The sequence below is a fragment of the Bufo gargarizans genome, chromosome 6 (assembly GCF_014858855.1).
Source record: "Bufo gargarizans isolate SCDJY-AF-19 chromosome 6, ASM1485885v1, whole genome shotgun sequence".
Lineage (NCBI taxonomy): Eukaryota > Metazoa > Chordata > Amphibia > Anura > Bufonidae > Bufo > Bufo gargarizans.
Window position 1 is genome coordinate 116,129,449 of NC_058085.1, and position 26,822 is coordinate 116,156,270.

The window sequence follows — 26,822 nt, forward strand, 5'->3', positions numbered from 1 at the left end:
TTGCAAACCAGGGTTTCTGATCGATACAGGTAGCACTGTTTTGTTCAAGGTTTTCGGTAGGGCTGTGTTATACTGGGGACTGGGGCTGACAGACAACATTGGTGTAATGTTGTGCTGCACACTTAATTCTAGTCCGATTAGGTAACACAGCTCTGATTGGAATTGGACACAGAGTGATTGGCAGCATAGTGTGGACTGTGTTTTTGTGTTGTGGAGTCCTGAAGAGCCAGGGCATGACTTATGCCATGGATTCTGCTGGCCTCCGCAAGATAGGATGACAGGGGGAAATCAGCTTTAGCACACATGAGTGGACAGGGATACAGTGCCATCAATTACAAGATGGTGCTTCATCCACAGCTCCCCTCAGATATCCTAACTTCTTAGGGTGGCCATCCTTATCTGTTGGTACAGATGGATGTGAAGCAGAGGACGCAATCCTCTGAAGGTAGGGTGTTCTAACACCAGTGTTAGGATAACGAGGGGTCCTGTGATATGAAGGCCAGCCCAATACCTTTCTCTACTCATGGGTCAAAGGTATTGGTGCTGGTGTAGGACAATTAACTGCACTGTGAGGGGAGAAATTCCCCAAGAGCGCCTGGTATTTTCTTCTGTCATAGGTATGTTCACTATAGAGCAGAGGAAAAACCCAGATGACGCCACAGAAGAGACTAGATATCCGCCCTGACACTCTTGTGAGGCTCTAGAGCAGGCATGTCCAAACTGCGGCCCTCCAGCTGTTCCAAAACTACAACTCCCAGCATGCCTGGATAGCTTACAGCTATTATGGCATGCTGAGAGTTGTAGTTTTGCAACAGCTGGGGGGCCGCAGTTTGGACATGCCTGCTCTAGAGGATCCAACTGGACCCTTGTTCAGAGGTCTTCAAGAGACAGAGAACTGTGCCACAATCCAATACTGTATCTCATGCTCTGGAGAAAGACTTGGAGATGTTCGGGTGGAAGGCATTATTCAGCTGCAATCTCTTGATTCACCGAGTGAAAGTTCTTCTGGTTCTGGTCATCTTGCAATATTGGGACCCATGAAAGGTCCTCTTTAAAGTCTCCACAGATCTCAGTTTGGTCACTTTCCTTTTCAGTTAGTTTACACATACCTCTTACATCCAGTGACGTCTCCTTTGATGTAGATGTTCCTTCCCTCTTCCTTATCTTCTCCTTTCAGACTTTGAGACCAAACCATCATTTTTCAGCCATTTTTCGTCTCTGCAGTTTGACAAAATAAAAATCTTAGTTTACTACTTTTCCATCATCCTCCCATCTTCTGGACAAATCATCCTACTACCCCCAATACTGTGCCGCTGTTCTCCCCAATATTATACTGCAGAAACCGATAAACCCCCTGATAATAGTAGTACCACACAGAGCCCCCCATATAAAATACCCCTTCTTTGTGGCGTCAGTAGAAGCTCCCATAGTGCCCCCCAATAATGTGTCAGTAAGTGCCCCATGGATACTCCCAATAATGTGCCAGAAAGAAGTGCCCTCATAGATGCCCCCCAATAATGTGCCAGTAGGAAGTGCCCCCATAGATGCCCCCCAATAATGTGCCAGTAAGAAGTGCCTCTCAATGCCCCCCCCCCCCCAATCATGTGCCACAAGTATTGTCCCGTATAAAAAAAATAAACACTTATACTTATCTCCATGTCAGCAATGCGATGCAGGCCTCTTCTGGCCTGTGTCCCGCGCTGTACGGCTCAGGTGGCGTGATGACGTAATCGCGCCGCCTGCACCAGCCTTTGATAGGCTGCCGGCACAAGGCCGGCAGCCTGTCAGAGGAACAGGGAAGGGAGACGCCTCTCCCTCCCCTGCCCCGCCGCAGCACAGCCATCTGTATCGCTGTCCTGAGGACGCGATACAGATTACTATGGAGATGAGCGCTTCCACAATAGAAGCGCTGCTCTCCCCTGATCCGCTCTCCGCCCTGACCTTTATTATATTCTCAGGGGGGGGGGGCGTCAATTGACCCATTGCCTCCCCCCTGCATCGCCAGTGTGACCAGCTCCCCCCTTTGACTTGCGCCCCTTGCTAGTGGCGGATTACAATAGGGACGTTCGGGTCGGCAGCCCCGGGCCCAGCTGGGGGGCCCAACGCTGACCCGAACGCCCACATACTGCGGCGGGGCACGGGAGCGCATAGCTCCCTGTCCCGTTGCCGATCACCGCCATAGGCTTCAGGCCTTGTAGGCCTGAGGCCTATGCGGTAGTGAAATCCCGGCGCAGGCGTGCGTGATGATGTCATCGCACGCCTGTGCCGGGACGCCGCACTGTGACGCGCCTGACTCTTCCCGCCTTCCCCTGCGAGCAAGCGCCTGGCCCTGGACATAGGTGAGTATTTATCTTTTCATTTTTTGTTCATTTTTATTTTATGTGCCTACTTGGGGGGGGGGGGACACAGGAGGACATATTAGGGAAGATAAATCGATTACATGGGGGGGAATGTGGGGGCTGTATGGGGCCAAATTATTATGGGAGGGAATACTATGTGGGGGGCAAATTACTAGATGGGGCAGTGTGGGGGCAAATTGCTATGTGGGGGCAGTGTGGGGGCAAATTATTATGAGTGGGAATACTATGTGGGGGCAAATTACTATGTGGGGGCAAATTATTATGAGAGGGACTATAATGTGGGGGCAAATTACTAGATGGGGCAGTGTGGGGGAAAATTGCTATGTGGGGGAAAATTATCATGGGAGGGACTACTATGTGGGGGCAAATTTCTATATGGGGCAGTGTGGGGGAAACTATTGTGTGTGGGAAATTGCTATGTGGGCAGTGTGGGGGCAAATTACTATGTGGGGGCAGTGTGGGGGAAATTGCAGTGTGGGGGAAATTGCAGTGTGGGGACAGTGTGGGGTCATTTCTATGTGGGGACAGTGTGGGGTAATTGCTATGTGGGGACAGTGTGGGGTAATTGCTATGTGGGGACAGTGTGGGGTAATTGGTATGTGGGAACAGTGTGGGGTAATTGCTATGTGGGGACAGTGTGGGGTAATTGCTATGTGGGGACAGTGTGGGGTAATTGCTATGTGGGGCAGTGTGGGGAAAACTATTGTGTGGGGCAGTGTGGGGAAAACTATTGTGTGGGGGCAAATTATTATGAGAGGGAATACTATGTGGGGAAAAATTACTATGTGGGGGCAAATTTCTATATGGGGGCAGTGTGGGGGAAACTATTGTGTAGGGGTAATTGCTATGTGGGGACAGTGTGGGGAAATTGCTATGTGGAGACAAATTACTATATGGGGCAGTGTGGGGGCAAATTACTATGTGGGGGCAGTGTGGGGGAAACTATTGTGTGGGGGCAGTGTGGGGGAAATTGTCATGTGGGGACAGTGGGGTAATTTCTATGTGGGGACAGTGTGGGGTAATTTCTATGTGGGGACAGTGTGGGGTAATTTCTATGTGGGGACAGTGTGGGGTAATTTCTATGTGGGAAAACTGCTATGTGGGAGCCAATTACTATGTGGGGGAAAACTATTGTGTGGGGGCAGTGTGGGGAAATTGCTATGTGGGAACAGTGTGGGGAAATTGCTATGTGGGGGCAAATTATTATGTGGGGGCAGTGTGGGGGCAAATTACTATGTGGGGGCAGTGTGGTGGAAATTACTATGTGGGGGCAGTGTGGGGCAAATTACTGTGTGGGGGCAAACTACTATATGGGGCAGTTTGGGGGAAATTACTGTGTGGGGGCAAACTACTATATGGGGGCAGTTTGGGGGAAATTACTGTGTGGGGGCAAATTACTATGGGGGGATTACTATGTGGGGGCCGTGTGGTGGAAATTACTATATGGGGGTGTTGCTATTGGGGAGACACTGTAGGGGCAATTCTATTATTTCTGGGGACACTATACAGGGATTATTGCCTGGAGCACAATAGAGGGTGTTATTATTACTCGGGCACTCTAGGGGACATTATAACTGCTGTAGACACTATAGGAACATTTGGGGTAATTTATCAAACTGGTGTAATGCAGAACTGGCTTAGTTGCCCATAGCAGCCAATCAGATTCCACCTTTCATATTTGACAGCGCTTTTGGAAATCCAGTTCTACTTTACACCAGTTTGATAAATTACCCCAATTATATCTATCAGGGTTACTATTTTTTCAGCAGTATAGTTCCTGGGGCATTGGGGAGCACAACGGGCACAGTATTGGGGGTGGCAGCAGGATGACACTGTGGGGACACCACGATGAGGAGGTTGATGGAAACATTGAGAAATCTAACGTGTCTGTGTTACAAACTCTAGAGACGAGATGTGGCTGAAAGAATTTGCCATGGTGGTCTGGGTCAAATGGAGAAGAAGAGGAAAGAGAAGGTCTACATGACAGGAGATGTCACTGGATGTAAGAGGTATGTGGTGCTGTATTCTCCTCCATGTCTTTTTTATTACAATTATATGTATTTTAAATTTGGCGACCAAATTTTTCAGTTTAGGACCCAATTTGGGGTATTTTTTTTAGTCTGAAGATGTCATATGGCCTAAGAAGAGACTGTGGCGCCCATGAAGCACCGCAGCCTCTTCATACAAAAAAAAACTAAACTAAAATGGGGGGGGGGGGGCCCGAGTTGGTTAGACAGCCCCAGGCCTATCATGCACTTAATCCGCCCCTGCCCCTTGCGGTGGCACCCACCCCTCGCCAGGCCCTAGAAACGGCCCTGACCCCAATAATGGTGAAGTTTGTAAGGGTTGGACTGAATGTCAGATAGGGCGATGTTCTTTCCCGCAGTTAGAATTTAGGTACTATGGCATCGCCTCGTACTCAGAAATTCTGACCTGCCTTGTAAAGACCTACGTATCTGTCCATGGGAGAACCTCTTAAATGACAGATTCTTTAATCAAGATGAGAGGAGAAGTGTCGGATGAAAGTCATGGTGAAGAGAAGCCAGCCCACGGTTGACCGTACCCCAGGAAGAGACTTAGGGTAAAGCCATTCCAGAGTACATTGGGAGCGGCTGACACCTGAAGATCGGCACTGACAGGAAGCTTAGAGACTGTGAGGGTGAAGCCATTCCAGAGTCAATGGGAGTGGCTGACACTTGAAGATCGTTACTGACAGAAAGAAAGAAGGCCAGTCCACGGTTGCTGCGTGGATTGACCTAGAGACTGTGAGGGTAAAGCCATTCCCCTATATTGGGAATGGCTGATACCTGAAGATCGTATCAAAAGATGCCAAGAAAGTTCCATTCCAGAGTCCAGAGAGAAGACGGTGTATTCTTTGGATGGAGACGTCTGGTTTCGGTGAAGGGAAGGTCGGAGGTGTCGGTCGCGATGAGTAATGTCTAGGTACCTAAGGGCCATGTTACTTCAGTCCTTCCTGAACTATCACCAAGAGTGGAGTTGAGGGGGCAAATATATACCAACACTTCCCTCAAGTTATTGTCGTGTACTCGACAACAGGGGGATTGTAGAGGGAAGTCAGGTGGGCGTATGTATAGATATATACAGTCCTGATCAAAAGTTTAAGACCACTTGAAAAATGGCAAAAAAATCATATTTAGCATGGCTGGATCTTAACAAGGTTTCAAGTAGAGCTTCAACATGCAACAAGAAGAAATGGGAGTGAGACAAAACATTTTTTGAGCATTCAATTTAATGAAAACAACAAATAAACTGAAACAGGCTGTTTTTCAGCTGATCAAAAGTTTAGGACCACACCTCCCAAAAAAAAAAACCCAAAACAGAAATTCAACTTCCAAATATGAACTCAGTAATGAGTAGCTCCACCGTTATTGTTTATCACTTAAAATATTTGTTTCGGCATGCTTGATGCAAGCGTTTCCATGAGGTGAGTGGGAACATTTCTCCAATTGAAGACTGGAGAAGACGGCCGCACGAAGGCCATCTACTGTCTGGAACTGTTGTCCATTTTTGTAAACTTCCCTTGCCAGCCATCCCCAAAGGTTCTCAATTGGATTTAGATCAGGGGAACACGCAGGATGGGCCAAAAGAGTGATGTTATTCTCCTGGAAGAAGTCCCTTGTCCTGCGGGCATTGTGTACTGTAGTGTTGCCCTGTTGAAAAACCCAGTCATTACCACTCAGACGAGGGCCCTTCAGTGTTTTTGAAGCCCTTCAGTCTCAGATGCCGTCTGATGGTTATGGGGCTGCAGTCAGCACTAGCAAGGGCCTTAATTTGGGTCGAGGATCGTCCAGTGTCTTGACGGACAGCCAATTGGATCCTCTGGCTCAGTGCTGATGACATTTTTTGGGGTCTTCCACTTGACTTTTTTGTTCCATAGCCCTCATGATCATTTAATAATTTAAGAAATTCCAAATGACTGTCTTACTGCGTCCCACCTCAGCAGCGATGGCACGCTGTGAGAGACCCTGCTTGTGCAGTTTAACAACCCGACCACGTTCATAAAGGGAGAGTTTTTTTGCCTTTGCCATCACAATGTGGGACTACCTGACAGAAAATGACAATGAATCCACATCTTTGCACAGATTTGGTTTTTTAAAGGCATGTGATCCTAAAATTTAGATCAGCTGAAAAACAGCCTGTTTCAGTTTAATCGTTGTTTTCAATAAATTGAATGCTCAAAAAATGTTTTGTCTCACTCTCATTTCTTGTTGCATGTTGAAGCTCTACTTGGAACCTTGTTAAGATCCGGCCATGCTAAATATGATTTTTTGCCATTTTTCAAGTGGTCTTAAACTTTTGATCAGGACTGTATATATGTATATCTGTATATTGGCCCCTTATATGGCCAATAGGGATATATATATTTCCTGTATGTACATATATATATTGGCCCTGTATGGCCAGTGGGGACATATGTATGTCCCCTGTATGTGATATATGCCACAGGTATATATGTGAGTGTATATATGGATATGTGTGTATTCCCCTATATTTACACACATGTCTATATGACATCACATTCCGGCCCCATTGAAAATAAATGGGTCCGCACCTGTTCCACAGAATTGCGGAACGGATGCGGACGTGTGAATGGGCCTCAAAAATAATAATAATATGGCTGCCTTTGGAGCCAATCACTTGTTATCAGGGTTTATTTCTTGGGTTCAAAACCTATTAAACTTTATTGATATAGTTGTTGTGCCTCAAGAATACTGAGTTGATATAACTGATGAACAGTATGTGTCCTTATAATGTGATCTACAGTAAGGCCTTTATCTGTCCCCAGTCCCGCAGATTTGATGGAAAGAATAGAACTTGTAAAGTTATACTTCCCATCAAAAGGACGATACCTGACCTTAATGGTGCAGTATTTCATTGTGTCTATTATAATGAAAGTTAAAATAAATTTAAACCCAATTGACCTTACTATTAAGACGTTTATTGATCAAATAAGTGAAATATGTTAAATGGTGAAATATAATATAGTGTAAAACTGTTGATGCCTAGCAATAATCTGTTTTCCCTTAGTCCTAACAGCAGCACAAAAATGGGGTGATTTTGCCCCTGTGTATTAGTAGGACAGATTACATTTTTATTTTAATCAAATTACTAATTAGCTAGAGACCCCCGAACCTATATAAGAATACCTAGCCACTGCTACCTCATAAAGAAGTAACATACTTAGGGAGGGAAGCTGGTGCTGCTGTTAGGACTAAATTAAAACAGATTTACGTTAGAAATCAATAATGTATTTACATCCTAACCATCAGCACAATAATGAGGAACTAACAATATGTATCCCTATAGAGAGGGCCCTCTTGTGTGGCGCAACTCAAATAGACAGCCAAAGAGTGGTCACAGATTAAAATCAAAGTTCTCCATTGATTGGAATCTGTGATGGAGGCCCTGAACACAGCCTCCAACACAGATGTGGACATAACCTTACTTCAGTCCTCTTTCCTATTAAAATAACTGAAAGGGTTGTCCAATATTTTACTATTGATGGCCTATCCTCAGGATAGGCCATTAATGTACTTAATATCATATCAGTGACGAGAATGGACTACCCAGTGGACAGAGCTGTGCGTAGTGGCGTAACTAGAAATGACTGGGACCCACAGCACATTTTTTAATGGAGCCCCCCACCCCCCTTCCCCAGTAACTTCTTCACAATCCCCTCCTTTCATGTATCCCCACTTTTGTGGTTAGTAAAGATCGCTCTCTCAGACCAGGCTTGGCAGCTGCTTCATCTGTTTACTACACTGTATATACTGTCCCTGTATATAATGTAATTGTATAATACTGTTGAGGGGACCCCGATAAAAAAATATTTTAGTCCTCCTCCTGGGTGGACCTCTTTTGAGCCCAGGCCCCAAAGCAGCCGCTGCTTCTCCTATAGCTACGCCCCAGGCTGTGTGGTTCTGCTGCCAACTTCCAGCGCTACTTGGGAACAGCTGATCAATGGAGGTGTGGGACCCCTGCAGATCAGAGATTAATGGGAGGATAGGCCTTCAACAGTAAATTCCTGGAAACCCCATTAATAGGAGAAATTTAACATCATAATTGATTGAAACATTGTAATTGGTTCACATAGTATTGTCATTAGACATAAGGCTTATTTGATCAATTATTATGGGGGATAATTTATCAAGCCCTGCACAGATGTAAGGCTTCAGAATGCCACAAACATTTTGTGAAATTTTGCATTTTCCCATCACTCACTCCAGTTTGGAAATCAAGTTGAGTTAAGCCAGATTTATTAACTGGAACTTTTTAAAAAGTTGCAATAATTGCTGCAATTTTTCTCCAGTATGGAGGGGGTGTAGAAAGTGGAGTAACACCTCCAGACAAAAGTGATGTGATAAATCTCCCCTTGTGTTCCTACTATTTCCTGTTTATATTATATTTTATATAACAATCTAATATCCTCTTTACAGTCTTCTCCGCCTAGGGGTCCATATCACAAAAATCCCCTTCCTTATTTCAGGTGTTAGGTAAGAAAATCCAAGAGTCCTTCTCATCTGACTGTATGAGTCCAACATATTTCAAATGGTGGTCCTGCTTGATCTGACAACACAGAAAAGCTGAAAATATCAAATTAGATAATCAAAAAATTCGAATCTAAAACATATCCCTTGATTCTCATCCTATTGTAGAAAGCCTGATTCCTTGATCTCTTTCCTGTGTCTCCCAGGATCCAGATTCAGGAGGAGTCCCTTTTGTGCAGGGTGTGATCCTATGCAGAAAAGCTCTTCGGAAGCTGCGGGATGTCAGGTTGTAGAGCAGAGGTGTAAGACAAGCACTGAGGTAGTAGAAACTATTAGTAATGGGCTGCAAGGTGATATAAGACCGGTAATAGGTCTCTGTCCATTGATCTTTACTCCTCAATACAGTCATGAGCCTTCTGGATTGGAATGGTAGCCAGCACACAGCTAGCACGGCTACGATACAGCCTGGAATGAGAGAGTTGGGATTATAACAGATGTATACAAAAACAGTCTCTGTGCATAATCCCTATGTTTTTCCATATAGAAAACCAATCACACGCTTAGGAGTCATGTGGGCGGTCCTATCAGTGACTGACAACCTTCTCTATATGCTTACTCATTCAGGTTTACCTGTCAATCAGTGGCTCACCCATCTGTAGTGCTCCCCTGAGGAGCTGATGCAGAGAATGGGAGTGGCAGTAGACCTGATGAAGTGTTTTGTCACGGTGTATTCCCTCAGGCTGCTGCTCCCTGGGGATGGGTGCAGTGGAAATGTAGTACAGTGATCCCTCAAGATACAATGGCCTCAGGATACAATATTTTCAACATACTATTGACTTTTCTGACCCATCGTAAGTTGAAACCAGACTCAACATACAATGTCTCAGCCTCAGAGCCATCTAATCAAGGCCACTTGTCTGGTAAAATAGCTGGAATAGTTGCTAGTTGGCTATTCCTGACGTTTATATGTAAGGACTTGTTTTATCTGTCCTAGTTATCTGCTAATTTTTCTTAAATCTTCATTTTCTCTTATCTTGGATGACATTTTGGGGCTTTGGAACTGATTACTCAACTTAAAAATGGTTTCAACATACAATGGTCGTCCTGGAACCAATTAATATTGTATCTTGAGGGACCACTGTATTGAAGAATAAGGTCAGACGTGAACAAATAAGAGTCTGACCAGGTGGACAGGAAGATACTTGAAAATGCTAGATATAGAACATTCCAGCTGTTTCTATTAATCTTTTAAAAGATGAAACTGAACTGGAAAATGCTAGAAACCAGGAGTAACAACCAATCAGAATTGGCGAAGCCATATTCTAGAAAATTCTAGAATTGGCTTTTAAACACCCAAAAAATCTGTGATTTGAGACCCAAGATATAGAAGAGAGGAGAGAGAAGAATGAAGCTGGAGGAGCTGGGAGGAACCTGGGGATGGTAGCTGGTGGAGCCAGATGAGAAACTGGTGGAGAGACCTAAGTGTCCATGGGGTGGTAACTATATAGTGTAAGGTTTAAGGAATTTTGTTGTTGAGTCACCAAATTGTCTTGTTGTAAGGAACATTTATATTGTAAGCTTGTAGTTGTAACTATTGCTGTTTATAACGCTTTCTGTATGTATTTATATAGTCCCTCACCTTACAGCAGTGTCATTTATGCAGGTTTTCAGCCCGTCACTCTGCTGTCTTGTCTCTCAAGTATGTTCTTGAGCCTGAATCTAATTGTTCTCCCTGGAGAACCTCTAATTCAAGGTGAAAATTTGACTGAAAACCTGTCAGCGCCTTGCCTTGCATTCGCTGTCTCCATCTTCCACTCCCCACACTGTTTACATCTGGTGGTGCATAGGAATAGTCACGTGCACCACTCCAGCCAATGACTGGCTTCATCGGGGATGTGCTGCTTGGGGCCACATCACTGCTGAGGCCAGTCATTGCCTAAAGCAGTGCAGTTAACCATGCCCATGCACCACCGTATGTAAATAGAGCGGAGAGTGGAAGATGGAGACAGTGGAGGCTCCGCAGAGGACAGGAGCAGCAGGGAGCAGTTCTTTTAAACTGTTCTGCAGTTCTTTTATCCTCTGGATAAATCATAAGCATCTGATCGGCAAGGATCTGACACCAGTGACCCCTGACAATCAGGAGCGCCGCTGCCTTCTCTAGGTTTCACTCAGGCCCAGTGACGTCGCGACTAGTATCACTGGCCTGGGCCAAGCTCTGTTCACTTGAATGGAGCGTAGCCGCGCCCAGGCCAGTGATACTAGTCGTGACGTCACTGGTTCTGTGGTAAACAGCGAGAAGTCTGCGGCGCTACTGCCAGCACTGCTGCCTTCTCAAACAGCTGAACAGCGGGGGACCCAGGTGTACAGAGGGTAGATCATCAGTTTAAAAGAACTGCAGAACCCCTTTATGTATGAATCTACTGTTTCTGGGGATAGGCTGCTAGCGCTTGCTAAAAAAAATCCATTATAACTGGAAAACCTATTTTCGGGTTTAAGTTAATTTAACCCTATCCACACTATGCAGTAAATGTACAGCATGGCAAGTTTTACATTACCACACCATGCCGTACAGTTATCGCACTGTGATGGTACCGGCTCAAGAACTGGGCCGCTGCTGTCAGCAGCAGATGTCAGCTGTAATATACAGCTGACACCCTACTGCAACAGCCACAATTGGAGCTAGCTCCGATGCCATTTAACTTCTTAGATGACGTGGTGAGTAGCAGCCTCTGCATCTAAGTGGTTTACGGAGGGAAGGAACTCCCTCTCTACCCCATCAGGCCTCCCGTGACACGATCACAGGGTCCTAGTGGATGCTATGGCAGCCAGAGGTCTTACAAACGCCTTTAGGTCTGCCATGTACAGAAGCCTATCAAGCCCTTTCTGAAGCAGGGTCTGATAGGTTAAGTGTCAAAGCTAAACTGACAGGTACAATACACTGCAATAGATAATTATGTTATAGTTATCAGTGTTTTGTACTGGATTCTCTAGGCAATGGTGAGCCAGTGAAGGGATTGCTAGAGAGAAGAGACAGAGTAGTAATGGGAGGAGAGGGGGATTAGCCAGGCAGCAGAGTTGAAGATAGATTGGAGGGACACGAGAGTACTAGATGGGAGGCCGAACAGGAGGATGTTGCAATAGTCTAGGCGGGAAATGATGAAGCCATGTACAGAGGGGTGGACTGGCCATAGACCTTACAGGGAAATTTCCCGGTGGGCCGATGCCCAGGAGGCTGGCCAAGCCCTCCTGAAGGCCGCCATTGTGATGCTCTCAGCATGAATTTTGCTGGGAGCATCTGGTACAGAAAAAGTACTCTCCTGCATTCAACTGTATTGCTGTCCTCAGGACTGTGATAGTGTTGAATGCTGCAGTGGGGGTGGCAGTATTTTGTGCTGTACTGTGTATTTGGTTCTGCTGGGTCAGTATTTTATGCTGCACTATAGTATTGTATAGTAATTTAGACCTGCCTACAACATAGGGCCACCTTTAGTTTTTTTTTTTCCAGGGCCACTTTAAGTTCCCAGTCCGCCCCTGGATGTACAAGCATTTTTGCAGACTTCTGAGGAATGTGCGGATCTGAAAGATATTTTTGAATTGGAGGTGGCAGGAGGTCAGAAAGGTCTTAGATGTTTGGTTTGAAGGAAAGAGCAGAATCAAAGGTTACCCCAAGGCAATAGAATTGCGGCACCTGGGAGAGTGTGCAGCCATTGACCATGATAGAGAGGTCTGTTGGGGAGACTGAGTGAGATGGGGGAAAGATAATACATTTTGTTTTCTCTATGTTAAGTTTTAGAAAGCAAGAGGAGAAGAAGCAAGATACACATGCCAAGAATCAAGGGGTTGTCCGGGTTAGGGCTAAACCCGGATATCACCTCTTCTGTATTCACTTAGTTTATATGAGAGGAGCACCAGAGCATGGTGTATAGTGCTGCCCTTGGCTCTTTTGGAGGCAGTAACTATGCAATATAGCATAGTACCCGCTCCAAAAGAGCCTAGGCCAGTGCTGTACAATGCCCATCTATTCCGGTGACATCACTGGGCTCACTGCTAGGTGGAAGCCTCTATCTAGCATAGTGTTGTAAAGCCTGGTACGTCACCAGTTCAGGGGCTCGCACTGCGCAATGCAGCCAGGCAAAGCGGAGCATCGGAGCAAGGAAATGCTCCGATGCTCCTCTCATACATACTAAATGAATGCAGAAGAGATGATATCCAGGATTAGCCCGGAACCTAGACAACCCCTTTAAGGATAGTAAGGAGGTGACATTCGGGCCACACAAATTCGTGTGTTCTCAGCATAGAATTGATGCTGAAAGCCATGGCACTTTATGAGCTGTCCCGGGCCAATGGTGTATATTGAGGCATGAGGTGATCCAGGAGAGGGCCAGGATAGACAGAAGGAAGTGGTCGACTGTCAAAGGCAGGGATCTAGCTAATCTGTCTGTCCTTCCTTACCTTTCCTGTGGCTATACATATATATATATATTTAGAAGAAAAAAATAACAGCAGCACTCTTTAGGTATGCCAGGTGCAAATCCCACAATGGTTCCTGGACATGGAACGATGAATTGAAGCAGAAAAATGAAGGCAGCACTCCGGTCTTCAATGAAAAGGTGGATTTTTTATTACACCCAACAGCAATGCAGCATTTCAGCTCTCTCAATGGAGCCTTTGTCAAGCTAGTGAACATAGTGCTCCCAACATATTTAAATAAGGCTAAGTACATAAGTGTTCAATAAATGATCATAAATAAATAAACATGATTACATTGTGAAAAACATGATTATAAATATTATTCGAGTTCAATAAATTCACATAAAATCCAGTGTTGCTATACAATGATTGTGATTATAATGAACAATTCCACTGTATCCATAATTATCTGCAAAATTCATAATTACATCCTATCAAGGCATGATTAGGCAATAACTGCACCTGTGCTTATAATGTGAAATAATTAAAATGAAGACAAACCCCCATTATGATTCCTTCCATGTGCCGAACAAACTCAGCTTCCCATGTTAAGCACACGCCGGCGCATGCGCACTGTATAAAAGGTTATTTGCCCACACCTAGCATGACGCTCCTGTGTGGTAAGTTAAAAAAGAGCATGACCAACGGAGCAGGTTATCGTGGTGATGTATAGTAGCCATGGTGATGAGTGTGACGAGCTACTACGCGGAGGAAAATAAACTAACCCCATGTGTCATAAAACAGGGAATGTCTATACCAGGGCACTGCCCCAAGTGTCAACTAAGGTGCATGTGAACCCCGTTGTGATAAGGGAACGGGGGCATGTTTTTGTCCCCTATCCCTAACGACTACATCCCTGATTACGCACTGGTTTGATTAAGGGATGGTGCAAGGTCCATGGATGCTCTACATAGGCGCACCTGTCCCAGCATTACCAGAACGAGTGCCCCCATGCGGAACAAGGGAGAGGGACATCATAAGTGCCACTTCTCCCCAGTTCCCTCATCCCCAGATCCCTACACCACTCCACTAATAGGAGTATTGGCTCCAAAGGATAAAAGGAGGAGTAGTATAATACCACTCACCACCTACTTGGCTAATTAAATATTACTCACCTGTACGGGTGATGAGAGTCTATATTAATTAATACCACACCTGTCCGTCTGGTCAATAAGAGAAGAGAAAAAGAAAAAAGAAAAAGCAAGGAAAAAAAAAACAACTAACATAGGTACATAATGAAAAAAAAATTACACATGGAGGTCTTATGCAGAGCGATGTCTTCAAAATCATGACAATTATTTCCATCCAGATATCCTGAAATGTAAAAGAGAAAAGAAGATAATTAAGAGCACTATTCTTAACTTATACATACAGGTATAGGGCAAGGATCCCATAGGTAAGAATTAAATCACCCTAAATTCAACATTCAGTCCATTAGGCTTTAATGTTTGTAAATGATAAATCCAGTAGAGTTCACGTTGTTTTAGTGAAACTGCCCTGTCTGTAAAATGTTTAGACACTGGTAGAGCTACCGTAATTTCTTCTCCCTGATTGTGTACCTACGCGGATTCAACCCTGTTTTAACATAGAGGAGGTGACATGGACATTCGAGTAAATACACAACATATGCAGAATCACAAGTCAAATAATGTTTGATTACATATTCCTCCCCTATATGTGGATGCGTAAAAGTAGCACCATTTAACATCAAAGGGCAATTTACACACCCATGACATGGGTAACATCTCGTTCTAGACGCACCAAAATACGATCTAAATGAGACCTTTTTTGTGCCAACATCTGCTCATACCAACTGATCTTTGATATTACGTGTACGTCGGTAAGACATTAATGGAGGATTACTAAATGGGCCAATGTTTTCTGAAGATGTCACTGATTTTAATACTCAGGGGTGAAAACCATGTGACAAAGGGAATCCACTTAGCATCATCAGTTTGTATCCTCTCTTTGTTCAATAGGGATGATCTGGAGTAGGTTTAAACCCTAGATGTATGTAGTTGTATAAGTTTCCTAGGATAACCTCTATTAATGAACCTAGTCCCCATCTCTTCCAATCTATCCACTACATCAGGGATGGCCAACCTGCGGCTCTCCAGCTGTTGTAGAACTACAACTCCCACCATGCCCTGCTGTAGGCTGATAGCTGTAGGCATGCTGGGAGTTGTAGTTTTGCAACAGCTGGAGAGCCGCAGGTTGGCCATCCCTGCACTACATCATCTTCGTGCTGTACTAACCTCTTAACCCTAAGCAACTGACTAAAAGGCAAAGACCTTATCATGCTCCTTGGGTGACAACTATCATATCTGAGCAATGTGTTTTTGTCCGTCGTCTTAGTAAAAAGATCTGTGAATAAGTGTCCACCTGACTTCCTAACTGTCACATCCAGAGATTTCCATCTCAGATGCAACCAATGTAAATTTGACCTCTGGGTCAATGTTGTTAAGAAAGACTCCAAACTGTTGTAACTCTAGCAATGTGCCTGTTCATAAGAGAAAAATGTCATCTATGTAGCGCCACCACCCCAGAACAAGTCTGAAGTGGTGGGTAACATGGATGAATTTCTCCTCCAGATGTGCCATAAAGATATTAGCATAATTTGGCGCGACATTTGAACCCATCGCAGTCCCGCGTAATTGGATGAAAAAAAATCATCCTGAAACATAAAATAGTTACAAGTGAGCACAATCTGTAAGAGTGTAATCAAAAACTCCTTGCAATGTGCAGAGTAGGGTGAGTCAACTAGACATGCCCTCACCGCATCAATGCCTCCAACATGAGAGATCGATGTGTACAAGCTGACTACATCAAAGGATGCTAAAACGACATGTTCCTGGAGTTGTATCCTGCCTATCTCATTAAGAAAATGCGCGGTATATACGATCTTGCTATAGGTACAAATGGTGCCTTCATTTTAATTGTTTCACATTATAAGGAAAGGTGCAGTTATTGCCTAATCATGCCTTGATAGGATGTAATTATGCATTTTGCAGATAATTATGGATACGGTGGAATTGTTCATTATAATCACAATCATTCTATAGCAACACTGGATTTTATGTGAATTTATTGAACTTGAATAATATTTATAATCATGTTTTTCACAATGTAATCGTGTTTATTTAATTATGATCAATTATTGAACACTTGCGGTATGTACTTAGCCTTATGCACTATGTTCACTAGCTTGACAAAGGCTACATTGAGAGAGCTGAAATGCTGCATTGCTGTTGGGTGTAATAAAAAATCCACCTTTTCCCTTGAAGACTGGAGTGCTGACTTCATTTTTGTGCATATACGAGGTAGACGAGGCGGCGGCAAATCATAAGGAGGTGGTTATTATGGGGGACTTCAACTACCCAGATATAGACTGGGAAACTGAAACTTGTATATCTCATAAGGGAAACAGGTTCTTGGCAATAACTGGTTCAGGACCCGACTAGAGGGACGGCCATACTGGACTTAGTATTAACCAATAGACCTGACAGAATAACAGAAGTGCAGGTTGGGGGACACCTGGGAAATAGTGACCATAAAGTAATAACCTTCCAATTATCATTCAATAGAGCGTTTCTACAGGGAGGAACAAAAATACCAAACTTCAAAAAAGCTAAATTTAGCCAACTAAGAGAGGCCATAGGCCAAACTAACTGGGACAAAGTCCTCAAAAATAAAAATACAACCACAAAATGGGATATCTTTAAAAACATCCTAAAATCTCATTGTGAGAGGTACATACCGTATGGGAATAAAAGGTTAAGGAACAAAAAGAAACCAATGTGGATAAATAGAACTGTAAAGAAAGTAATAAATGACAAAAAGAAAGCATATAATTCACTAAAACAGGAGGGGAGCACGGAAGCACTGAAAAACTATAAGGAAAAAAATAGAACATGTAAAAAACAAATAAAAGCGGCCAAACTAGAGACCGAGAGATTAATTGCCAAAGAGAGTAAAACTAACCCTAAAATGTTCTTCAATTATATAAATGTTAAAAAGTATAAATCTGAAGGTGTCGGCCCTTTAAAGAGTAATGAGGGGGAAGTCGCAGAGAGCGACGAGGAGAAAGCAAAGCTGTTTTTCTCCAATGTATTCACTGAGGAAAATAAATTGTCAGATGACATGCAGAATGTTGAAGTAAATTCCCCATTAAAAGTGTCCTGTCTGACCCAGGAAGAAGTACAACAGCGACTTAAAAAGATTAAAATAGACAAATCGCCAGGACCGTATGGCATACACCCCCGTATCCTAAGGGAATTAAGTAATGTCATAGCCAGACCCTTATTTCTGATATTTGCAGACTCTATACTGACAGGGAATGTCCCACAGGATTGGCGCATGGCATATGTGGTGCCAATATCCAAAAACAGAGCCTGGAAACTATAGGCCGGTAAGTTTAACATCTGTTGTGGGTAAACTGTTTGAAGGTTTTCTGAGAGATGCTATGTTAGAGCATCTTAACGGAAATAAGCAAATAACGCCATATCAGCATGGCTTCGTGAGGGATCGATCGTGTCAAACTAATTTAATCAGTTTCTATGAGGAGGTAAGTTCTAGACTTGACAGCGGCGAATCAATGGATGTCGTGTATCTGGACTTCTCCAAAGCATTTGACACTGTTCCGCATGAAAGGTTAGTATATAAAATGAGAATGCTCGGACTGGGAGAAAACAAGTAACTGGCTCAATGATAGAAAACAGAGGGTGGTTATTAATGGTAAATACTCAGATTGGGTCACTGTCACTAGTGGGGTACCTCAGGGGTCAGTATTGGGCCCTATTCTCTTCAATATATTTATTAATGATCTTGTAGAAGTCTTGCATAGTAAAGTATCAATTTTCGCAGATGACACTAAACTGTGTAAAGTAATTAACACTGAAGAGGACAGTATACTGTTACAGAGGGATCTGGATAGATTGGAGGCTTGGGCAGATAAGTGGCAGATGGGGTTTAACACTGATAAATGTAAAGTTATGCACATGGGAAGGAAAAATGCAAGTCACCCGTACATACTAAATGGTAAAACACTCGGTAACACTGACATGGAAAAGGATCTAGGAATTTTAATAAACAGCAAACTAAGCTGCAAAAACCAGTGTCAGGCAGCTGCTGCCAAGGCCAATAAGATAATGGGTTGTATCAGAAGGGGCATAGATTTCTGTGATAAGAACGTAGTCCTACCACTTTACAAATCGCTAGTCAGACCACACATGGAGTACTGTGTACATTTCTGGGCTCCTGTAAACAAGGCAGACATAGCAGAGCTGGAGAGGGTCCAGAGGAGGGCAACTAAAGTAATAACTGGAATGGGGCAGCAACAGTACCCTGAAAGATTATCAAAATTAGAGTTATTCACTTTAGAAAAAAGACGACTGAGTAGAGATCTAATAACTATGTATAAATATATCAGGGGTCAGTACAGAGATCTATCCCATCAGCTATTTATCCCCAGGACTGTGACTGTGACGAGGGGACATCCTCTGCGTCTGGAAGAAAGAAGGTTTGTACACAAACATAGAAGAGGATTCTTTACGGTAAGAGCAGTGAGACTATGGAACTCTCTGCCTGAGGAGGTGGTGATGGTGAGTACAATAAAGGAATTCAAGAGGGGCCTGGATGTATTTCTGGAGTGTAATAATATTACAGGCTATAGCTACTAGAGAGGGGTCGCTGATCCAGGGAGTTATTCTGATTGCCTGATTGGAGTCTGGAAGGAATTTTTTATTCCCCTAAAGTGGAGAAAATTGGCTTCTACCTCACAGGGTTTTTTTTGTTTTGTTTTTTTTGCCTTCCTCTGGATCAACTTGCAGGATAACAGGCCAAACTGGATGGACAAATGCATTTTTTCGGCCTTATGTACTATGTTACTACATATATATATATATATATATATATATATATATATATATATATATATATAAAAAACAAAAAAGAAAAGAGGGCAGCACTCTTAAAAAGAAAATCCTTTATTCACCCATGTGGTAACAGCTGTTATCACATGGGTGAATAAAGGACTTTAGTTTTCAGAGTGCTGCCCTCTTTTCTTTTTTGTATTTTGGGCAATAGATTCCCTTGGGCTTGCACCTGCTCGTTTTGTTTTAGTGCCAGTGCTGCCATTTTTATATATATATATATATATATATATATATATATATATATATAAAAACTATGGGGCCTTTTACTCATGTTATGATGATTGGCTGTAAAGAACGGATCTGATCTTTTATGCCGGCCTAAAAGTGATCTTAGATAGGCAGTACATTGTGTGGCTGACAATATGCAAACAATATGGGGGACAGACAGTTAAAATAGCAATCAGTCGTTTCCCATTCAGTCAGGATTGGGCGGTGTATAAACAAGCGCTGATCTGCTTGTATGTCACTGATCAGCGCTCCATCACAGCTAAAATTTGCTGGTGTAAGAGGACCCATAGGTTACCTGCAAAGCAAATGGTTGATTACAGCATACACATTACATTACATGTATAATATGAGCTGACAGTATAACAAAAGGCACAGGGGAAAATACAGGTACAAGCTTCTTACTAAAAATCTCCAAAAGCTTCTGAAACTTTATAAAGAGTTTTTTGTGTACATGTCAAATGAACTGTTACGGCAACATTTCTCCTCTACCAAATTTGACCATCGCTGTTTTTGGCATGGAGGTAAAGAACAAGCCGAGGACGACATCCATGTATAATTTATTCAACTTATTGTCTTTCCTATAATAGAGGAGGGAGTGCTGTACATGGACAAAATAAAAGGTCACTATTTTGTCACATCTAAATATATTTTATGCTGTAGGTCAATCACAAAACATAGTATTGCAAATGGAACACATAAAAATGCTAGATAACCATATACTGTACAGTACATGTAAGACATCTGCTACAATTTTGTCAGTATCGGACTCTCAGGATATTAACTTAGACTTCCTTATAACATACAATAGATCTAATAAAGCTTCATATGTTGTGGAAGGTAAAAAAAAAAAAAAAAACATTGCCTAGACCATATGTGTACTATATGAAACCTTAGATTTCTCCATTTCTCCTGTTCTCGCATCTCTGTGTTTAGCTTTCCACACATTGATGGGGAGATTTATCAAAAACAGTGGAGAAGTTACCCAAAGCAACCAATGCCAGTTCATTTTTCAACTTACCTAGTAGTTGGGCATTTTGCCTGCGGACAGCCATATGTCCACCACAGAACCTGCCCAATAGTTGTATGGATCCATTAGGTCCTGTAATTACCAGACTGTCACTCCTGTTCCCCCGCAGAGTTCTCCTGATGTTCCAGCAGGTTATGGCCACTGCCAACAACACACCTAGGTACGTAAGAAAGGATGCCCAAACACTGGCCTTGAAGAGCCCCATCCATTGGCTAAGTGGTGTACACACTGATATTTGCTTTTTTTCAACTGCCTTAATGGTGATATTTTCCAAGCCTATGGAAAAAAGCACAGGAAGACCAGCAAGCAGGGACGCTATCCACAGCAAACAAATCCGTAAGCGCACCTTTGAGGACTGATGCACGTGAAGACTCAAAGGTTGACAGGTTGCACGGTGCCGATCATAGCTCAAAGACAGTACATTAAAAATGGCAGCATAGCAAAGCACCTCCCATAGGTAATAGAAACCAGAGCACCCAGCAGCTCCCAGCGGCCAAGGAAAAGGACTCCAGATACTACCATACAGCTCAGTTGGTATACCCAGTGCCAGCTGTAAGATGTTACAACATGCCAGGCTGCATATGTGGTGAATAAGTGAGGTTTGAACGCTTCGTCCATGACGGGTGCTCCTCAGAACCCTTATGACTAAAGTGTTACCAAAAATTCCAGCTAATAGTAGAAGGAGGTAAGCCAAAGACACTAAAGACTTGGCACAAACACCAAGCTTGACTGGGGTCTCAGGGGTAGCAGTCACAGGGGGCATGGGTACAACAAGGTCAGGTCTGGCAGTACATGCATTAAATGCAATCGCTTCTTTATAATGGGATTGCATAGAGGATTCCATAAATTATTTATCCCTTAAATGTTGGTTACGTATGTGCAGGCCAATACTCAGTGGGCCCCATAAATAAAAGAGGAGCCACACATTCTCATCCTCATATTTTCTTGCAGTTCTCTTACATGATTCATCCTTAATGTATGGATCGGCTGCAATGTCTGGGTATAGACAAAGATATATTTCCGTGATCCTCTTGCTGTCAGTAGTATCTTATGATGAAACAAAATGTGTCATCAAAGTCTATAGGATAGCTTGTTCCTTCATCATCCATCCAACCTCTTCTGTTCCATGCTGCTTGACATCTCCTCGCTTTTTCGCTCCTCTTCAGTCAATTTACTTCTTGAGATGTCAAATATGTCTTCTTTCCTTTCATTTTTTTTTTCATTCTGACACCCTCCATCCCTCCCATCTTCTTACTTCAGAGAGGACATGACAGGATGTTAGGGTTAGGAGTGTCAGAACGCGAAGATGCTCGCGAGGTCACAGATTTTAGGGAAGGGTCTGTGGGTGGCTTGTGGCCAGTGGTGCCTCTTGATGTAATGAAGCATGGGTTGAAAGCTTAGCAGCGACAATGCAGATGGTTTGTATTGGGTTCTCTAATTATAAACTTATCTGAGAGCCGCTCTGCCTCAAAGAAGCAGATATCGCAATGCTATGCCGTCAGTAAAAAGACTGTTCTATGGTCAAAAGCAGATAATATAACACTGTCGGGAAGCAGGATTTGGGGCATCTCTACTGCTATTAACCATTATTCGTTTGAAATGCCCTGCATCTAACAATCATACACTCATATGGGACATGTTCTGTAACAAAGTTCAGATATTTGTGACTTTTTGGGGGATAAGAATTGTATGTTATGCTGGATTTAGATGGCCCAAATGAGCAGGCAATTATCAGGAAGGGACCGTTCCTTACCGATAACTGCCTGCTCGTCAGTGGAGGTTTAGAGCTGCATTTACTGCCATCACTCGACAGATTCATTGTTTCTGGGCAGCAAATCCCTGTTCACACAGCACTATCTGCTGCCCAGAAACAATGATCTAGGTGTCCACAAAAAAAAAACATAGATCACTTACTATCAGATATATGCCAGTTTTCTGGCATAAATCTGTTGCAATTTGCGACTTTTCCCCGCTCACGCCAGGTCTAAGAAAGGTTGCGTGGCTTGGGTGGGGAAGGGGACAGGCCGGCATGGCCTATCTTATTCATCATTTTCTATGCCTGTTTTAGGCGTAGAAGACGTTCTAAATCTACGCCAGCAAGGAACCTGGCGTAGATTTAGACTAGTGGTGGGTGTGTAGAAGATGTTCTAAATCTATGCCAGCAAGGAACCTGGCGTAAATTTAGACTGGCGGTGGATGCGCCAAAGTTATGTAGAGGCTGGCGCCTCTACATATCTTTGGCGGATCCACCGCCAGTGCACGGGTTATTAAACGTGTCTCAAACGCTGGTCTTAATAAATGACCACTATAATTTCACCCTATGGATGAGCATTTCACTTGTTCATCGGGTAATCTACAGCACCTTTACATAGGCTGATTATCAGGAACTACTGAGAGATTAATTATTTTTGGGCAGGTTACCATTTCTTGTTTGAGAATGTTAAGGTGTCCCTGTATAGAGGAACTGTGAATTAACTTACAACTCCAATCAAGAAGATGGACAGGACTACCACAGCTGGGCTCCACCTTCTTCATAAGCCGCTGAGCAGGTCTGTGGTATGTATGACTTTAGTTATCACCCAATGCTTGACTGTGGACCTTAGCTGGGGTGGGGGTGAGGGAATGGCCTCAGAACAAGGGTGTATGCAGGTTCCAAACTTTCTTCATGCAGTCACCACATAGTGCATAGGAATTTATACAGTTACTATTGAAATCAATGAAAGCTGTAGAATCCTTATGCACTGAGACCTACCTAGTGGTAGCTGATAGAAAATGCAGTGGATCTACAGTACGTTGGGATTAGGAAAAGCAGTTCAGTTCTGGCCCCTCTCCCTCCTGGCCCTATAGCAGTCTTGTGGTCTGCTTCAATGATAGGTATGCCACTGTCCCTGGTGAAACTCTGTTCTGAAGAGCAGGAGCAAAATCTGTAAGTTTGGGTAAGAAGACCACCCAACTTTCCTACCTAGCCAATGGAGCTTCATACAAAGCCTGCAAACCTAGACAAGTTATTAAATGTTAGTAGATGGCCGTTTGCTACATTGCTTGTACTGTAAGACGGTCGGCTTCAGCACAGGGTGATTGTCCTTTCTGGTTACTACTGGTTGGGTTAACACATGGCAGAGTCTGTATTATATCTCACTAGAAGACTTTCTCAAAACATATAATGCTCCATTAGAGGAATGTGGTATCATGAACCCTGTGTTTTGGCAGTATATACTCTGGTTATTCTCTTCATGTTGCTCATTATCAAAATATGTAGTAAAATAAATAGCGAGATAAGAAAAACTGTCTTCAACAGAAACAGCGTATATCAAAAGGAACTAAACCTAGAAAATAAGACAATAAGTGAACACAAGAACTTGCCTATCTAATAGGATAGGTAACTAGGAAGGGCTTCGCTAAAGGGATGGGGTGAAGCATGTCTGCCTCTGTTGCAAACAAGACAGTGGAAGAGGACTGTGCGTCAGCAACAAGTTACCTCCATGTCTAAAGTTCCTTTTCTGCAAGTTATGTTTCATATACTTTAGCAGAGAAGAGGTCTACATAGGGGAAGAAAAGTGAATACAAAGTGACATATATAGACATATATAGAATGAAATTGGATTAAATAAAAAATAATCCTATACTCAACGTTTCTCCCACACCATTCTCAGCATCGCACCTCCAGTCCTCTTCCCGTTGATTGCAATGAGACATCAAGGTGTGCAGCCTATCATTGACCACCGTTGTATATGGCACAAGACTGCTGACACCAGTGATAGGCTGCAGCAGTTATGCCCTGGCATGGGCAAAGTTTACTATAATAATTTACTAAGATCTTTATATTGATGGCATATTCCCAGCTCTTTTAGACTAGCTCCAGTTGCAGAAATATGCGTCAGAACTACACAGCTTGGTCCACTGCGTAATGGATGAAGCTAGTTACTGCAGCACTACTGTCATTGGCTTCAGCTAATTGTCAGGGGTAAGGGTGTCAAACCATCACCAATCAGATACTGATGGCCTACCCTGAAGATAGGCCATCAATGTAAAAATGCTAGAATACCTCTTTAACCACTTCAGCCCCGCTAGGTGAAACCCCCTTCATGACCAGAGCACTTTTTACACTTCGGCACTACACTCCTTTCACCGTTTATCGCTCGGTCATGCAACTTACCACCCAAATTAATTTTACCTCCTTTTCTTCTCACTAATAGAGCTTTCATTTGGTGGTATTTTATAGCTGCTGACATTTTTACTTTTTTTGTTATTAATCAAAATGTAACGATTTTTTTGCAAAAAAATGACATTTTTCACTTTCAGCTGTAAAATTTTGCAAAAAAAAACGACATCCATATATAAATTTTTCGCCAAATTTATTGTTCTACATGTCTTTGATAAAAAAAAAATGTTTGGGCAAAAAAAAAAAATGGTTTGGGTAAAAGTTATTGCGTTTACAAACTATGGTACAAAAATGTGAATTTCCGCTTTTTGAAACAGCTCTGACTTTCTGAGCACCTGTCATGTTTCCTGAGGTTCTACAATGCCCAAACAGTAGAAAACCCCCACAAATGACCCCATTTCGGAAAGTAGACACCCTAAGGTATTCGCTGATGGGCATAGTTAGTTCATAGAACTTTTTATTTTTTGTCACAAGTTAGCGGAAAATGATGATGATTTTTATTTTTTATTTTTTCTTACAAAGTCTCATATTCCACTAACTTGCGACAAAAAATAAAAAATTCTAGGAACTCACCATGCCCCTCACAGAATACCTTGGGGTGTCTTCTTTCCAAAATGGGGTCACTTGTGGGGTAGTTATACTGCCCTGGCAATTTAGGGGCCCAAATGTGTGAGAAGTACTTTGCAATCAAAATGTGTAAAAAATGACCGGTGAAATCCGAAAGGTGCACTTTGGAATATGTGCCCCTTTGCCCACCTTGGCAGCAAAAAAGTGTCACACATCTGGTATCGCCGTACTCAGGAGAAGTTGGGGAATGTGTTTTGGGGTGTCATTTTACATATACCTATGCTGGGTGAGAGAAATATCTTGGCAAAAGACAACTTTTCCCATTTTTTTATACAAAGTTGGCATTTGACCAAGATATTTTTCTTACCCAGCATGGGTATATGTAAAATGACACCCCAAAACACATTCCCCAACTTCTCCTGAGTACGGCGATACCACATGTGTGACACTTTATTGCAGCCAAGGTGGGCAAAGGGGCACATATTCCAAAGTGCACCTTTCGGATTTTGCAGGCCATTTTTTACACATTTTGATTGCAAGGTACTTCTCACACATTTGGGCCCCTAAATTGCCAGGGCAGTATAACTACGCCACAAGTGACCCCATTTTGGAAAGAAGACACCCCAAGGTATTCCGTGAGGGGCACTGCGAGTTCCTAGAATTTTTTTTTTTTGTCACAAGTTAGCGGAAAATGATGATTTTTCTCTTTTTTCCTTACAAAGTCTCATATTCCACTAACTTGCGACAAAAAATAAAAAAATTCTAGGAACTCGCCATGCCCCTCACAGAATACCTTGGGGTGTCTTCTTTCCAAAATGGGGTCACTTGTGGCGTAGTTATACTGCCCTGGCAATTTAGGGGCCCAAATGTGTGAGAAGTACTTTGCAATCAAAATCTGTAAAAAATGGCCGGTGAAATCCAAAAGGTGCACTTTGGAATATGTGCCCCTTTGCCCACCTTGGCATCAAAAAAGTGTGACACATCTGGTATTGCCGTACTCAGGAGAAGTTGGGGAATGTGTTTTGGGGTGTCATTTTACATATACCCATGCTGGGTGAGAAAAATATCTTGGCAAAAGACAACTTTTCCCATTTTTTTTTATACAAAGTTGGCATTTGACCAAGATATTTTTCTCACCCAGCATGGGTATATGTAAAATGACACCTCAAAACACATTCCCCAACTTCTCCTGAGTACAGCGATACCAGATGTGTCACACTTTTTTGCTGCCAAGGTGGGCAAAGGGGCACATATTCCAAAGTGCACCTTTCGGGTTTCGCAGGCCATTTTTTACACATTTTGATTGCAAGGTACTTCTCACACATATGGGCCCCTAAATTGCCAGGGCAGTATAACTACGCCACAAGTGACCCCATTTTGGAAAGAAGACACCCCAAAGTATTCCGTGAGGGGCACTGCGAGTTCCTAGAATTTTATTTTTTTTGTCACAAGTTAGCGGAAAATGATGATTTGCTTTTTTTTCTCTTTTTTCCTTACAAAGTCTCATATTCCACTAACTTGCGACAAAAAATAAAAAATTCTAGGAACTCGCCATGCCCCTCACGG

General features: G+C 43.1%; 1 protein-coding gene across 2 annotated transcripts; it reads right to left on the reverse strand.

Moving 5' to 3' along the window:
• Nucleotides 1-7,316: 7,316 nt before the first annotated feature.
• Nucleotides 7,317-21,804, reverse strand: LOC122941544 (G-protein coupled receptor 39-like). 2 transcript variants are annotated; one of them, XM_044298868.1, is made up of 3 exons: nucleotides 20,519-21,804; nucleotides 14,591-14,653; nucleotides 7,317-9,334 (listed from the first exon to the last, which is right to left on the reverse strand). In XM_044298868.1, the coding sequence occupies exons 1-3, from the start codon at nucleotides 21,369-21,371 to the stop codon at nucleotides 9,024-9,026; spliced, it is 1,227 nt and encodes a 408-aa protein (XP_044154803.1). In that variant the 5' UTR covers nucleotides 21,372-21,804; the 3' UTR covers nucleotides 7,317-9,023. The 2 variants fall into 2 exon arrangements, with proteins under 2 accessions (XP_044154803.1, XP_044154804.1); XM_044298869.1 differs by lacking the exon at nucleotides 14,591-14,653.
• Between the last annotated feature and the right edge of the window lie 5,018 nt (nucleotides 21,805-26,822).

Coding starts and splice junctions, on each gene's coding strand:
- LOC122941544 (XM_044298868.1), bottom strand. CDS start 21,371: ATGGAATCCTCTATGCAATCCCATTATAAAGAAGCGATTGCATTTAAT. Junction 14,654..20,518: donor GCAAAATGCCCAACTACTAG/GTAAGTTGAAAA, acceptor TTTACATTTCAG/GATATCTGGATGGAAATAAT. Junction 9,335..14,590: donor TCTGCATAAGACCTCCATGT/GTAATTTTTTTT, acceptor CTCTCATTCCAG/GCTGTATCGTAGCCGTGCTA.